At 40.0% G+C, this 16379-nt stretch overlaps 1 protein-coding gene across 1 annotated transcript; it reads left to right on the forward strand.

Moving 5' to 3' along the window:
* Positions 1-1766: 1766 nt before the first annotated feature.
* On the forward strand, positions 1767-14527 carry LOC141909517 (uncharacterized). The gene is made up of 6 exons (XM_074799949.1): positions 1767-1839; positions 6617-6667; positions 7183-7278; positions 7874-11434; positions 12672-12767; positions 12930-14527. Exons 3-6 carry the CDS (start codon positions 7210-7212, stop codon positions 13251-13253), a joined length of 4050 nt encoding a protein of 1349 aa, XP_074656050.1. The 5' UTR covers positions 1767-1839; positions 6617-6667; positions 7183-7209; the 3' UTR covers positions 13254-14527.
* Positions 14528-16379: the final 1852 nt, after the last annotated feature.

Consider the following 16379-nt stretch of genomic DNA (forward strand, 5'->3'; position numbering starts at 1 on the left):
AGGTGAGAGAGAGGGTGGTAAAAGTATTATTCAATGAAGATAATCTCGATTCAAGAGAACTAGAGGAACGTAGGCCTAGTAGGGTTCGAACATCACGCTTACCATTCAGTCCGCGCTGGCTGAATTGATTCAGAACGAAGTCCCGAAGTTTGGAATTTTCCTCGATTGTTTTGGGTTCCGCCAATTTACCACCTTTTGATTTACAATTGCTTTCTGCTTCGTAGGACGTAGCCATATCCCTACTTAGCTCATATTTGGTATTCCCTCCGTTTTGCGGTTGTGAGGTGGCTCGAGAAGTGTTACATTCTATTGAAGCAAATGAAAATGAATTCAATTTATATAGGCCTATATGCCTTATGAGAATTTTGAATATAAGCTAATGAATAAATCGCACCAGGTGCGCTAAATGTTCAGTTTCCAAATGCGACGTTTACGTTCTCTAAACTTACCTTTCGATTTGGATACTTTGATAAACACAACCTGATTCGTCGAAGTTTTAGGTGATGATTTTTTCGAACGAATTGCTTGTCTCAAATTGAGAATGTCACACTGTTCTCCCTCGCGCGTATATTTGAATCCATGACAAGCATTGTTGGTTGCCTCTACGCAACGAACGGCGCAACCAATCAAAGATGAACTTTTAAAACCGCTGCCAATCAACGCCGGTATAGAATTGGTGTAGAATTTTTTGAATTCGAAGTTCCGAACTTCGATTGCACGAGTCGATGACGTCACAAAACAGCAGACGACCAAAGCAATAACTGACGACATCATTGCAATGATGTTAATTTTTCTGAACTAATGAATTTCAAAAAATTAACAAAAATATCTTGAATACATAAGCCTAATCCTTTGCCTTTTTGCTGCGGAGAGTTTTGTCGGTTGACATGTCGTTTAATTCTGATTGCCGAATGTAAAACATTTCATCGAGCACAGTGTTTGACAACACTTGCTGAAAATATGAATTGCATCATTTCGGATACGGGGAGCTCAGGTACCATTAGCTCAAATGACGTTTTCCATCGCCGAAACTCGATTGGAGTTGACCTATTTCCGTTTTTGCTGAAGTCGTCAAAATATTCCGGTGCCAATATTTCCATACCCTAGGTGTCAAGTTTAAAATGGTCTTTAGGATTTCATCGATCTGCAGTACCGGAAGTGCCCGCGGCATGAGCACGGGTGAAATTTGAAACCATCAATTTGGCGCGCTTGCCTCGAAGCGGAAGGGGAGTGGGACACAAACTATACCTGGACTGTTCCTGCCAGCCCTGCTAAGTGAGTGCTCATAAAATACTAGGCAACGTCCATTAGTTACTTAAAGTGGGTATCATATGAAGCGCAAGTATTATTATTGAGGAAAGCGAACGGAAGTATGGATCACTGATGATGAACCCTGGAAAGCGAGTACAAGGAACGACTTCCAGATGATATGTAAACCTTGTCTAAATACTCGGTTTATCACTCGTGCATGAACGTTATCATTTTTCTGATTTCTAACGTATTCCCTTATACGCCTTAGTCGGACTTCGCTTACCTCGGACCGATTTCACCGGTCCCAGTTTGTCTTCAGTTAAGCGAGCTTTACTGTATCATGGTTGAACAGGCACTGGCAAGTGGTGGTTTCGCAGGTAAGCGCGCGCGCGCTAGCCGACACCTGTAAGCGAGTATTTGCAGCTGTCCCGTTTTTGAGTGTTTGCATATAAAGATTTTTATTATTTTATCTGACGCGCTGATAAAATGAAGCGATAGTGCATTAAGCATATCAAATATACGTATACCGAAAACTTAAACGTATAGGATTTACTAAAAATAACCCCATCCTAGTTCTGCCATAACGAAGTAAGTTTTTGTTGCAGCTTTCTGCAATCACGTATTGACGTATCACGTATTAATCATATAACTTAATTACAAAATACATAGGCCTAGCTATATGATTTATATCATATGTATGTATGTGGTCGAAGTATAGTCGGGCTCGGTAGAATTCTACCTCGGCTAGTTACATACTGAGTAAGGGTTGAGAGGGAGAGGGAGAGGGAGAGGGAGAGGGAGAGGGAGAGGGAGAGGGAGAGGGAGAGGGAGAGGGAGAGGGAGAGGGAGAGGGAGAGGGAGAGGGAGAGGGAGAGGGAGAGGGAGAGGGAGAGGGAGAGGGAGAGGGAGAGGGAGAGGGAGAGGGAGAGGGAGAGGGAGAGGGAGAGGGAGAGGGAGAGGGAGAGGGAGAGGGAGAGGGAGAGGGAGAGGGAGAGGGAGAGAGAGATGATAGACTTTGCGTGTCTCTTATTCGGTGGGGACTGGTAGAATTATACCTGAGTCGCTGTCAAATACTGAATAAGAGTAGAAATACAGTAGACTCTGTCTTTTACTGCGGTCGAGTTGAGACCAGTAAAATTCTACCCCGAGTTGCTGTCAAATACTGAGTAAGAATTTGTGAAATACAGTAGACTCTGTCTCTTACTGCGGTCAAGTTGAGACAGGAGACTCACAAAGCGGTAAAGTTGAGACTGGTAAAATTCTACCTGAATTGGGGTCGAATAGTGAGTAAGAGTTTGAGAAATACAAACTCTGTCTTTTGGCAAAATTCTACCTCGACTTTGTTTCCAGTACTGAGTAAAACATCTGAGTAATACGAAAGACTCTGGAGTTTGAGAAATGATAGGAGTAAAACATAGATTGATGCTTCATATTGTCAATTCATCGATTAATCGTTATCGTTAGTTTTTAACTGTGACTGAGTCAATAGAGATTGATCGCAGGAGAAGAGCTATGAATATCAATAAAGGAGACGGTTTAATTAAACAGATGTGCCGAGAACAATTTACCAGCTATACACAGCGAATATACGATCTTAACGCAGATGCGACGTACAAGGGTGGCTCCGTATGGAATTATGGGTGGCTCCGTATTGAATTCGATCTTCAATTTCTTAAACGATTGCAATTTAAAAGAGATCGCGTACTTCTGATTGTATAATTGAAAATGAAATGCCAGATATTAGACATTATCATTGTTGCAGCCGAAAAAAATTAGAAATTAACCCAATCAGAAAAAAGCAATTGTCACCTGTCCAACGATATATAACTTAAGTTTTTGCGGAAAAATGGGAGATGGATGACGATTAATCGCGCTAAAGATTTTAGTGTAAAAAATGTTAGAATCTGTTCTACGATGCGGGAACTGCAGGACTGAAGGCGTGGTTCCGGGTTCCAGATCGATGGCTTAGGGGAGCGGTGTGGGTGATGTGTGAATTTTATGATAACCACCCGCATAAATCAGAACAGGGAGGCGGGAGTGAACCTCCCTGATCAGAACAAGAAAACTAACTTGAAAGATTATGGACGCCTTGAAAAAAAGTGCATATATTGCTAAATGCAGTTGACAATGAATAACAGGATCGATAACATTTTGGGATTTGAATATACCGATTATTATCCTCTCAAAAATGATCATCAAAATTTATCAAATATAACATAAGAGTTATGAAATGCATTCAATTAGAAAACAAACACAAACATTCAAAAATTTCAACTGTTATTTGAAACGCCAATATTGATGACGTAGTGCACATCTACTTGCACAGAACCCCTTACATAACGGGTACGGTATCAATGTATATAAACGTTATTTTAACGACTTTTACGGCGTCAAAAAGGCATATTTCACCCAGAAAAACGAACATGTCACTATAAGCCTCGTAGAAAATAGTCGATTATAAAACGAACAAATAGCAGCTAATATTCCGCGGCAGCTGTGTGGGTAGATATAGTACTGCAGGGAACTATAATATAGAACCTATATATCTGCTGTCTCTTTCTAAACGGCTGTTACCGCCAGCTCTCTGATTGCAGACGACCAGCAATATCAACATATTCTGCTTCAGTGCATTTTCGGAATAATTCGTTTTCCAGATCGCGTAAGTAACAAAACAGCTCTATTCTATTCAGAGATATCCACTACTAACAACATTGTCCTCCATATTTGGAGGGAGGCTCGGATTTGGCAGATGGTTCAAACCGTGGTCGCAATATGTGCGTTCGTAAGGCCGAAAAACACTTTTCACATCCTTAGAATTTCATACCATCTTTACCTGACCCTAAACCCTACATGATCGTAGAGGTACACAAAGTGTTGTCATAATAATATTCATGAAAGTAAATTCGATGAGGCCAAAATATTATCGGTATCCAAAATTGTCGTTAGCCAATGTTTTTCTCAAATTGTGAGATTTCACAGTTAAATATTGAATTTGCTTTTGGGAAAAATTGTCCGATATCCACCGGCGTGCTTTTTAAATACCATGTTGTTTTTCGTCTGGGTCACGTGATCTTCACCGGAAGTGAATACAGGCGGTATTATTGCGCCCACGTGGTCTATCGAAAGCCATTCATTACTTATTTATTGTTTTGCGGTAATGTAAATTGGAAATGAACTGACTCGGCGCCAGTGCGCTATATTGCACGTTTTAATTCTAATATTAATCACGTACGCGCTTGTTAATGTAAACTGTAGAACCACTTCCAGCTTAGTACATTTCAATTAGACTGATCAAATAAGGAGGTTCGTTCCCGGCGCCGGATGGGAGGTTGCGTAGGGTTAAATTCATTATTTGCTAAAGAAAATGTACGTTACATTAATGTTTCAGTGACTTTGTTATATGAAATATTGGCTGGCTGGAAATGCATACACATAAAATGCTTCAAATTTTCTTGAGGGAGGCACCCCAAACCCGTCCGCAGGGATCGCCACACCTATGCTATGGCACTCACTTTTCTAAATTTGTACCTTCCTAGAGGCTGCGTAAAGGGCTGAGGTTCGTTTTTTAAAGGCAACAGGCCTTTTGTCGTTTCGGAACGAGGTATGATGTACGATGTTAGCGCTTCAATTTTTAGTTGGGAGTTTTGAATGAATATTGATTACTAATTTTCTCAATAGCCTAATTCTTAAATCGTACTCGAGACCCTAGAACTGGGTCTAGGATTATTGATAGGGTTACCGGTTTAGGAACCGGGATGGGCCTCGTTGGAACTGGCGGTCATATTCACGGTTGCCAAACCTCCAGCTTTCGGGTATGTTCCTCGAAAAAAACATGGCCGACACGGGAAGAAATCGATTATTTCATATGAGCCGTTATAGACACAGCAATTCTCTCTCTCTCCCTCTCTGTCTGTCTCTCTCTGGACAAAAGATGAAGAACGAATACATGTAACAACTGACAGATGTCTAAAGCATATATACCATAACAGACGAAATCACATCCTGTCTACAAATCAATTAGCACGCACCTGTTTCATCGTCAGCGGATCGATATCGAGCACCTGTTTCCATTTGGCGAACTATTTTTACACGCGATCGGTTTTATGCAAATTAACTCTACTCGCGTTCAAAATGGGCCGCAGTGATTAGACGCAATTTTCATTTTCCAGATTTTTCAACGATTTCTTTCAATGCTGATAATACAGGTGCAATAAGTGCTTAAAGATGCTGATTTTTCGCGAATGACCAAAAATTTTATCGAAATGTCATAAAATTAAATTATTCGTTTTCAATTTTGAAATCTTACATTTATCGTACGTATAAACCTTTACTTGCAAACAAATATCAAACCAAAAATTGTATCCTAAACGAAGACTTTAGCGAGGGCAAATCCGTGTTTAAAAATTGATCCGTTATTAAAAACTAGTGTTACAACAAATTATGTAAAAAACGGCGTTAGATTTCAAAATTAGCAAATGCGCCTCGTATTTCTAATGTTCTCATCATGTGTGCCTGGATAGGACGAGTGTACAAGGTCTACATTTTCATATGTAGCTATATCGCGTATGCTAATTTTCAACCGGCTGAAATATTTCCAGCAATGAAATGATCGATAATAATAACTGAAATTGAAATTTGAAATTCAATGAGATGCTTATCAACGACTCAAACGAGTAAATTAGAAAATAATCCCCCATTTTAGTCAATCTGACTGATTTGATGTTTTTTTATTCGGCCCTAGCAGGTGTTTTCGCAATTTCAAATTCAGATTACTTTTTGCACAATTTGAGTGGGCATTGGAGGACGTTTTATGGGAAAATCATGGCGAGGACGGCTTAAATTGTTACTACGTGTGTATATAAATATATGATCATGAAAGTAACAGAGGTTTAACTAACGGCTGTATCCTTGGGTATTGAACAAACAAGAGTTATATAGATTGTGAAATAGAATCCGAGTGACATATGGCGACAATCTAACTATCTGGTAACCATCATACTCGACCGGACAGCTAAAGTATTTCGAATAAACGTGTACAAGCCTTAGGTCAACGTCAATGCCTAGGTATAGCTAATTTACAGAATGTTTCAGTATGTCGGCGTCTCTTAACCCTTGCTTAATTTTCATCTATTTAAGCTTCCCCTACTGATCTGACTTACTTGATAGATCTATTATCCTTGGTTTCAGTATGGCTGCCAGATCATATATACTATGACATCAATAAATCTTGTTTTCAAGACCCGCGCTTTGAGAAAAAATGACCACCTCCATAAATCCCCCGATGAGGATTACTTATAGTAGTAATTTCATCTAGATGCCTATGAAATGAATTATATTCAAGTATTTTCAAATTTGTATTTTTCAGCGGAAATTTAGCATCAATTTCGTAGAATAGAATGGTCATAAATACAAAACTGTGAGTAACATTTCAAAACAAAATTCCTCTTCTCTACTAGCGCAATCGTCACTGAAAAAGCTTTGAAAGCTATATTCAAGCGAAAAAAACAAAATCTTACAAATCTCCAACACAATACAAGTTTTTGGATCGATGCATCCCTTATGTTAGGGGTAGTTTACGCAGGCAATTTTGTTTATTCATTTTCATTCATCACCTTTGACCCTTCCCGTAATAAACAAATAGATCACAACTGTGATCATCACGGATGAATAATTGGGATTGACACGACGCGCCAAATTATTTCTTCCTTAATGTCTTTAAATACGCCTATTTGACATTAAGGCGGCCATCTTGAATCGTGAGACTTAAGGAAAGATGTTAACTAAGCAAACCATTTTGCCCGAGTCTCGCGCTTCACTGAAAAAAATCCAAGATGGCTGCTTTATTGTGAAATACACTGTATACATTATATTGTGTATCTATAAGAAGTTTATTCCATTTTCTAACCGACGGTCGTTTTTTCTAACCCGCAGTCGTAGATCGGTCGTCGGCTGACTATTATGCAGAGTGGTAGGTCACGTGACCAGAACCTATCAGAAAGCAGCGACGATAACGTCTGGTCACACGAGGTCATTTTTCCCATCACACAATATTCTTACTGATTTAACAAACCATCATAATAAAGTCAACTGCTCTTCCTGTTGCTGGTCTAAAACTTATTCACTTTCCTCGCTGGAGATCCTCCATTCCCTCAAGACTACAAACACGATACCGTTGAAGTCCTTGCTTACGTCATCACAGTAAAAACTCTGATCCGTTATCTCGCTGTAATAATGGAATTGGTATTTTAAAGAATCGTATTTTCATTCAATTTGTATTAGAGTTGGCAATTAGTTCTCAGAAATTAAGTTCTCTTATGTGACACTATTACAAGGATGTCGTTAGCTTGGACTTTCAATGTATTTCTCATACTATTCCTCGGTGTATCTCATGTGTCCGCGCGCAGGAGGCAGAATTTCCATTTTCTCGTACTTTCCTTCGTTATCTAATGTCGGTAAAATCTTCCAAAATAAATTCAACTGTCCGATCAATTTTCAAGATCTGGTGGAGTCTCGCATACATTTTTTCATCTGATGATTTTTGAAATTCTTTCCGCGAAAATGATGTATTTTGTGAAGATTTGGGGAAATATTGATGCCATATTTTATGATTTCTATTTCACAGGTCAGGGGTAGGTCTAGAAACGCGGCTAGAAGGTTGAAACATTCATCGAGTGAAACACTAGACGACGAGGTGTTTGCCGTCGAAGAATCGAACCCGGGACGCCCGCCTCCGCAACGTCAATTATCAATCGAAGATCGGTTGCGAGAAATCGAAAATCGATTGTCGTCGATCGAAACCACTTCGAAATCGAAAACCGAATCGATACCGGAAGCGGAACTAGCCGATTTGTGCGAATTAATCCGCGGCACCGGTGCTGATCTGAACAGTGAGCAGGCGCAGGAACCAGCAGGGTTGACAGGTGTTCCTAGCGACCACAGCTACGATTCTGGACATCAAACCACGAAATTGAAATCGCGGCCAACAATAGCAACATCTGGAGACCTTTCACGAATCGATTTGTCAAATTCGTCTGTCATAAATTCGATCGATAATCCAAACGACAACCAACTGACAGATAGGCAACATGTTGATGATACAATCGACCATTATTCGGCAACGTTGCCAGCGTACAGCCAGGACTGTATCCACCGAACTGACTACCAGGCGAGATCTGTGGCTACCGTATCAAACGGTAGTAACGGGTTCGAATTTAACGGCTTGAAACTGGATAGTAATAGCGAACACGACGATTGTACCGGACAACAATCGCAACCGTTAGGATCTAAATTCAAAAATATCAACGACGATAACAATGATAATATCGAAAATGAAGGTATTGTTAACGCTGAGTGCGAGGAAACGTCGCGCGATTCGAAAATAACGGATCAGGAGATTTTAAACAATCTGAATACGGCGACATCTGTTTCTAGTTTAGATCCTGCTGATAAATGTTCGAATTCAATAGGAGACGAGCAACTAGAAAACGATAGTTTAGCAGCGGTAGATAGCGGAGAGGTTAATACAAGTAGTGAAAGCGACGTTGTCGATACCAGTTCAGCTGAACACAAACTAGAGGATACCCACTATACGGACGATTCTTTAGAAAACTCCGAAAGCGACGATAGCAAGAAAATAAATCTCGACGACGAATTGATCGGGATCGAAACGGATAAAAAATCATCGGATAATCCAGTTGAAATTATTACCGCACTAGAAAATCCGGTAGGTGATAATCTGACCACTGACTCTGAGCTACCGCCAGAAGTAGATTCGGTCGTTGAGAATAAGGTGATAGTTGAGAATTCTAGCCTTGACGAGCCAGCAATAGTTACAGAGGAAGCGAACAACAGTGAAATTGGCCCCGTCGATGACAACGACAAAAGCAGCGGCGAGAAACCGGAAGTAATTGGAATCGATTTGGAATCAGTCGAGGAAAGTTTTGAAGTATCCACTGACAAGCTGTCGATTGGGAACGAAGAATTAAAATCGAAGTCTACGGATGATACGGTTATTATCGATGAAAGTGCTGAAGTAGAAAATCCGGAATTCGATGAACAGGCTCTAAAACAAGACAGTGATGACCTGGAACCGCCGATAGATGGCGTCCCAGTAGATACTGTACTTAACATCGTCGAAAAACACGCAGAGACGATCGATAAAAGTAACAACGAAGTAGCCGGTGATATAAATCTAGGAGTTAAGGAGCCGATAGAAACTATCGACGAAGGAGCACTAGAAAAAAACGTTATCGAAAATCTATCAATCGAAGGCGCGGGTGAAAAGGAGGAAGGAGAACTTGAGGAAAAAGTTTTAGAGTTACGCGAAGACCTTCAGAACGAAGGTGAAAATAGCGAACAAACTGGTGGAAATCTTGGAAACGACGAAAATCGGGTAGACGATTTACTCAACGAGTTTGCACAGCGGAATCTTGATTTAGGAGTCGAAAAAGAAGGTTTTGCTCTCGAGGAGGAAATCGATGCCAATGATAGAGTAACGACTAATGATAATTCGGATGAGTTGAACGTCTTCCAAGAAGATCCGGAAAACGAAGACGAGTTTTTTGTCGTACATTACACGGAGAACTCCAAAGATATTCCCGTATCGGATAAGATCAAAGGCGTCAAGTCGAAGATCGTCAAACCGATATTACCTAAACTGAATAAAGTATCCGCGACACGTCTGAATAAGGCTAAAAAGGAAGAAACAGAAGATAGTCCCGCTTCAGTTGAACAGGAAGAGAAGGGTAGTAAAGTCAAAAATTATACCAGTGGTAAAAAGAAAAAGGCGACTCTTTCGGAAACGTTTAGATCATCGGGAGGTGGAACTAAAGACTTGTCGAAGAAAGACCCAGTCGCAGACAGGAAAGCAAGTTCATTGGTAGGTAAGAAGATACCTACGATTAAAAAACCAACAACAATAACAAAAGATAAAGATAAAGATAAGCGAGCGAAGTCGCTAAATAGAGAAGCGGCTAACAAAGAGTTAAACAAACCTCGTGCTAAGTCTTCGAATAGAGCAGAAAAAGCTGCACCCGTTACTAAAGCAACCCCGCAGGACGCGAGTAACGGCAATCTTCGAGTTGGGAGATCTAGAAAGAAAGAGACAGTTGCTAAGAACCAACAGGATAAGTCTAATAACATCAAGACCAAATCTGTTAAGATAATGGATGATCTGTCAGGTGTGGAGACTGATATACTTCGCGTTCAGGCCAATGCGCTAGAGGATATGTTCAGAAGTCAAGCTGCAGAACCAGACAAAGAAATAATAACAGATATCAAATTACCTAGCGATGGCCCCTCGATGGATAGTTTAGATTTGTTAGATGCCGAGCGCGCCCCCTGGGAAGATTCGACAGCTTCCGGGCGCAATAGTCTAGCTGCAGATGGCGCTAGTCACTCGGAGAGTTCTAGTCTGACTGGTGAACCCGTCACTAATCAAAACGGGCGGAAATCCTCGTCAGACGACGGGCAACCCCAGACGACCGATGCTGCAAGGCAACGAAGCAGTAGCATTCCTAAACCGACCTTCAAATCTAAACTGCCTTCGCCAACCTCTAAACTTCCCGCACCCATTCTGAACCGCAGTCCATTGCAAAGTCGGAATCAGTCGATTGATGAAGGAACGGAGGTGAATGGGAATGGAGGTTCCGATCCGGACAGACGAAAAAGTCTTCGTGATTCTAACAGCCCGGACGCCACTAAATCACCCCCTATATTAAAGTCAGGGTTCGGCGACCTCGGGGAAATTAGGGGGTACGGTTCGGCGGCGAAACAATGGGACAACGTGTCCATAATGTCAACCGCAACCGCCGGGTATCCGAGGGAGACGGTAAAATCGCGCATGCGCAGCGAAAAAATATTGTCGAAAACGATGAGAGCCAACGAGCCGGCGACAGACGAATACCTGACCCCGATGCAACGAAAAGAACAACTGATCAAAGACCTGAAATCCGAGGTGAAAGAGATGCATAAATCGAACGAAGAGAAAATGTTGGAGATAGCGAATTTCACGTGCTATATGAACGCGAGAATTGACGAGATTACGCGAGACAAAGATACGACGATCGGTCATTTAGAGACGAGTCTATCGGAAACTCAGAAGAACTACGAGTCGATGTCGAACGCCTATAAAGACAGTCTAACGATCATGAGCGAACTGGAAAAAACAGTCAACGATCTTAAGGTAATTAATCATAATTAATCATAGAATTGATACTTATTGATTAAGATGCACTCGAATCAATCAAGATAAATGCATTCGATGCAGTTATCAATAAGTTTTTATGTTAAAAATGAGTATGCAAATGCGCATACTCATTTGTGTAAAACAAAAACATGGCGGAAGCCGTCTAAAAGTGTGCTGTTTGCATTACTAAAAATGGCGGCACATTGAACTGGTCCAGGAGGCATGTTTCTTGCATAGGTCTAAAAACAAAAAGTAAACTCAGGATGTAGGCAAATCCAATGCGATTTGTAAAATGTTTAACCAAGAAAAGCGATATTTGAGATATTTCAGTCCAAATTCTGCTCATTCGAGAGATCAAATCTGAAATAAGTGATGTACCGAATGTGGTCAGATCATGACTTCTAACATTGAAATAGATTCATGCAAACGTGTAAAAACTATACGTGGTATCTAATTTGATATGTTGTTTTTAGATTCTATAATCATGTACTATAGGTAGGAGGGCCGAGCTGATAATATATTGATTAATCAAAACCATATTCAAATTGTATATAGACAAACATATAACATACATTGACGTTCGGGCTTCATTCATATACTAAGTAGTGTGCTGTTGCCATATGTTACGCCGAGATCGATAGTCACATTTCAACTGTTGTGTCATCGAGGTATGATTTTACAAAATGATTATCCAAAAATAATTTGTATCGTATACATCATTAAGTCCTATCTCGCTGTTTTTCTTGCTTTGTCAGAAATGCCTTAGTTCTATCTACGAGCAATTATCTAACTTAGAAGATTGCTCGTAGGTTCTATATGCCGCGTGGTGTATTGCGTCACACTTGTTTATAACGCGTCATATTGCGTCATATTGGGCACAGTCAACCTTCAGTGAGCCGCTTGCGCCTGATGCCCAATATGACGCATTGTGATGTCAGGCGCGTTACCTCTGAACAGACTATTTTCGGGGAGTGCTTTAAGGTTGACTTTGATTTTCGGTTTTGACACGTGTTACTGCCATAAAACAAATAGACTTTGCCATTAAAAATAACCTTGTTTACTAGAATGTGTCACCCAGTACATAGTTACGTGGCAATAAAATACTAACCGATAGTCGAGAGACTTCTATAGTTACGAGTATGATAAAACGTGAAATTAACTATCAAATCCCGATCAACAACTGTTGAGTTTAACATGTAGACAGTTAACTATCATCTGTCATTATTTTTCCTAGGATGAAATGGAACGGCGAGAAGAAAACCACCAAGAGATGTATTTGAATATGTACATCAAAGGACAAGAAACGGCTAAGTTTGAACGACAGGATGAGGTTCGTCTAGCAGATTTTATAGAATTCGTTTATTTTAAAATTCAAATTTCAACTCACAACTGATGGTCCTGTTTTTCCTCGTTTGCAATGACACTAAGCATGTATCAGTTGTAAGAATTAATCACCGATTGATTAAATTAAGCATATATTTCTAAATTTCAGATTGAGAAGATAGCTAAAGACGATCCGGATACCGTAACTAGGGACGAGTTGTTGGAGAAACTAAAATCTACCGAGTTGGAGTTGGAGCATTGGAGGAGCTTGAAACGTAAAGAAATGTACGAAGAGGCTGAATTACCAGATACGGAGGCCGCCGCGACCTTGAGATTCATGAAAGACTCGATGTTTCACTATTTAACCGATAGCAAGGACCTCGAACGCGAGTGCCACCTACGGGCGATGGTGAACATTTTTAAGTATTCAACCGTTCAAATGCGCAGCGTCGAAAAAGCGCTGAAAGAAAAAAAGAAAAAGGGCAAAACATAAATATCCGAAAAAATTGGAGCAAAATAAGACTCAAGTATTTTTTAGATTGTCGATAATGCCGTGCCACGGGCCTTAACGGTTTTGGTCCGAAAAAACAATCAGAAGAGGTTGTATAGCGGCCATCTTAGATTTGTTTACTGTGCTAAACGTGACTGTACATACAAGGAACATCGTTTAACGCGTGTGGAATATTCTGTCAAGAAAAAAAACTCATCTCAAGACTTCTATCGGATTTTACAGTTTAAAAATGGTGGTTGTTGAACTTTAAGTTTTTGATATTTTATTGTTTGTTGCGTCGATAGATGGCCCTAGTGTTTCAAATGTAGTTCAAATAGTGGCCGCATGGTGGCTTTAACGATGTAGACATGCGAAGGTTGGTCAAGGGGCAAAATCCAAAAATATGTAAAATGGGAATTATGTAATCTAGTGCTTCTTCCCATCGTGTGGTGGCACTAGGAGTGTTACTGCGGGATGATGGGTAAGGGATGAATGCAATTGGGAATTTCACCAATTTTTGGTAAATTCTTATCAAGGAATTCAACTCTCAGATAGTAAGCACTATCAAACAGTGAAGACAACGAAGGGATTGAACTACATGCATGCAGCCGCTTCAATAAGTTTAGTTCCATATTCATATAGGTATCACTGTGTGTATGTCGGGTTTACCCCTGGGCCGTGGTTAACATTGTGTGCCAGATACTTAAATACTATTCTTACAATTACATTTCGACACTTTCCACAATACCTATGGTTCTCTGGGTAAGATGCAGTTGTTGTACACATTCGAATGACAGCAAGCCCCACCTCAACCTTAGTGTCGAAATAGCCTATAAGATCAAGGTTATTACAAATCGATGTGTTTTTCTTACGTCAATCAAGACTGGTTGCTTAATATCTGTCGTTCCTGTCATTACTGAGAATTTAGGAAATGTCAGAATTCAAACAATCAAGCTAGAAGATACAAGGAGTATGCTGTACCTTTTTTTCAAGTGACTTAATCGTAAAAAGCTGTCCAACCAAACTAGTCCGGTCAATCATTGTTTTTAAACGGTTTACTCTTTTTCGATCCTCTCTGGGCGGTGAGGGTGAAGAATCAAAAGATACATAAATATATAAATAAATTATGCTCAAGTGCTTTTATTTACAAGTTTTATTATTCTCTATCAAAACTATACGGTTTATTCCTATTGGACACTTAAACATTTTACTTTTTGTGTCAAAAAATCTTTTCTTTCGCAACGATGTCTATACTACGATATATTATATTGTCTTTTGTTCGCTAAATAAAAATATATTTCTCGAAGATAAAATTTGAAGAAGCGTTATTTCTTAAGCCTTCTCAAGTCAGGATGCCGAGCTTTGCTTCGGTAAATCGACTGGGATCAGTGTTGAAAGATTTGCGGTTCTTGTGGCCATTGATGTAAATGTTGATTAATGGCAATGATATTTTTTGTATGAACAATATGATATTCATTTCGTCTCATTCATAGTTTGCCGGGCCCAAATAGTTCGCATATTCGCCGTCAATGGTTTGTATAGGGGCAGCACGTAACGATAGATATCTAACGCCGCTCCATAATCTTTCTGCGGCATGCGAGTAATAAGTTAGTTCGCATAATCATCGTCGCTGACGTAGGGGCAGCACGTTACGGCTGAGATTTTATTAAAACCCTTTGAGGATTATCTCATATTTAGACACAACAATTTATGGCGAACAGTAGGACCTTCTCAAGGCGAATAAAACAGATTCTTTGTGATCAACACCTTCAAAATACCGTTTCCACAATAGATGCTGGCCCGACATACATTAATACATAATTAATACATTAGACAATACAAAAATGATATCAAATTAGAAAGATATATTAGTGAACATGGTGAAGCAAGGCAACAATATCAAATAGGACTAAGTGTAGGCTATATTGATTCGTACACTTCAGGGCAAGTGGAATTCCAGGTGTTTTCCAGGTGAAAAGTGAAAAATTCCAGGAGTCACGTCAAGCAAAACGTTGGTAACATACTAGGCCTATCTATAGCCGCGATCACGCAAGCGTTTTTGGCCCTGTATGACCCGTGCCAAATTTGTACCGGAACAACTGTTCGCATGGGTAACAAATGGACCCGAGCTTGTTCGGCCAAAAATTTCAGACCAGGCTCAAGCCAAATTTAAGCACAGGACAAATGATTGCATTTGAATTGCAACTCGTACCGGGAATGATCCACTTCGCTTTGTTTGAACATTGTTTAGTACCGAGTGAGTGGTTTGTGATGGCGCTCTCTAATTAGGCACGGGCCAGATTGGGCTCGAGCCTGATCCGGGCCAAATCGTCTCTGTGTGATAGAGAGGCTATATTGATTCTGGTCTTGAAATATAACCGTCACTTGCAATGTCACCATATACAAAATCAGGTATCCCTGTTTATGGTTTTTCATTAACTGGGCTGTGTTGCCCAACCTCAATCGGACAAGCTGACCCAACATGCGCGCTTTGTTTCTAATAATACAACTTACGGTAAATGATAAAAGCTGCGCCAAAAAATATTTGAAGTGAACTTACTTTTAACGAAGGTTTATTGACGCCTTGGTGAAACATAATACATAATGCCTGATATCCTTAACAATGAGTAATATAATATCGTATTGATAAAGTTATTTTGAATTTCCGTACATCGACAATTGAATTGAATATACCGGCAACCAGTCTAACCAGGCCCGGATATTGATGTAAGGTGTTCATCCATTCATAATTCATTTTTGAATATTTTTTCAAAATTTATTGAATCGAAAATGTGAGTCGCGAAATTCATTCAATTTCGAAAAACGCCAAAATTTACGACATATTCATAATTGTTATTTTGAAACGCCAATCTTGATGACGTAGTGCACATCAACTCCACAGCGCTGTGCACATCGCCACAGTACCCCTTAGATAACGCATAGTAGTTATCTGTGTATAAAAACATTTCTGTAACGGTTTTACGGCGTCAAAAAAAGTTTTTTTCTGCTCAAAATGACGTTGACCACTGTCGAAAACTAACTTTTTTTTAACAAATGAGAAATTGACTTAATCTCTTTCCATTGCAGGTGTAAAGAGGAAGGTTATTGAGCGAAATATTCACTTCCCAA

This window comes from Tubulanus polymorphus, chromosome 8, assembly GCF_964204645.1.
Source record: "Tubulanus polymorphus chromosome 8, tnTubPoly1.2, whole genome shotgun sequence".
Lineage (NCBI taxonomy): Eukaryota > Metazoa > Nemertea > Palaeonemertea > Tubulaniformes > Tubulanidae > Tubulanus > Tubulanus polymorphus.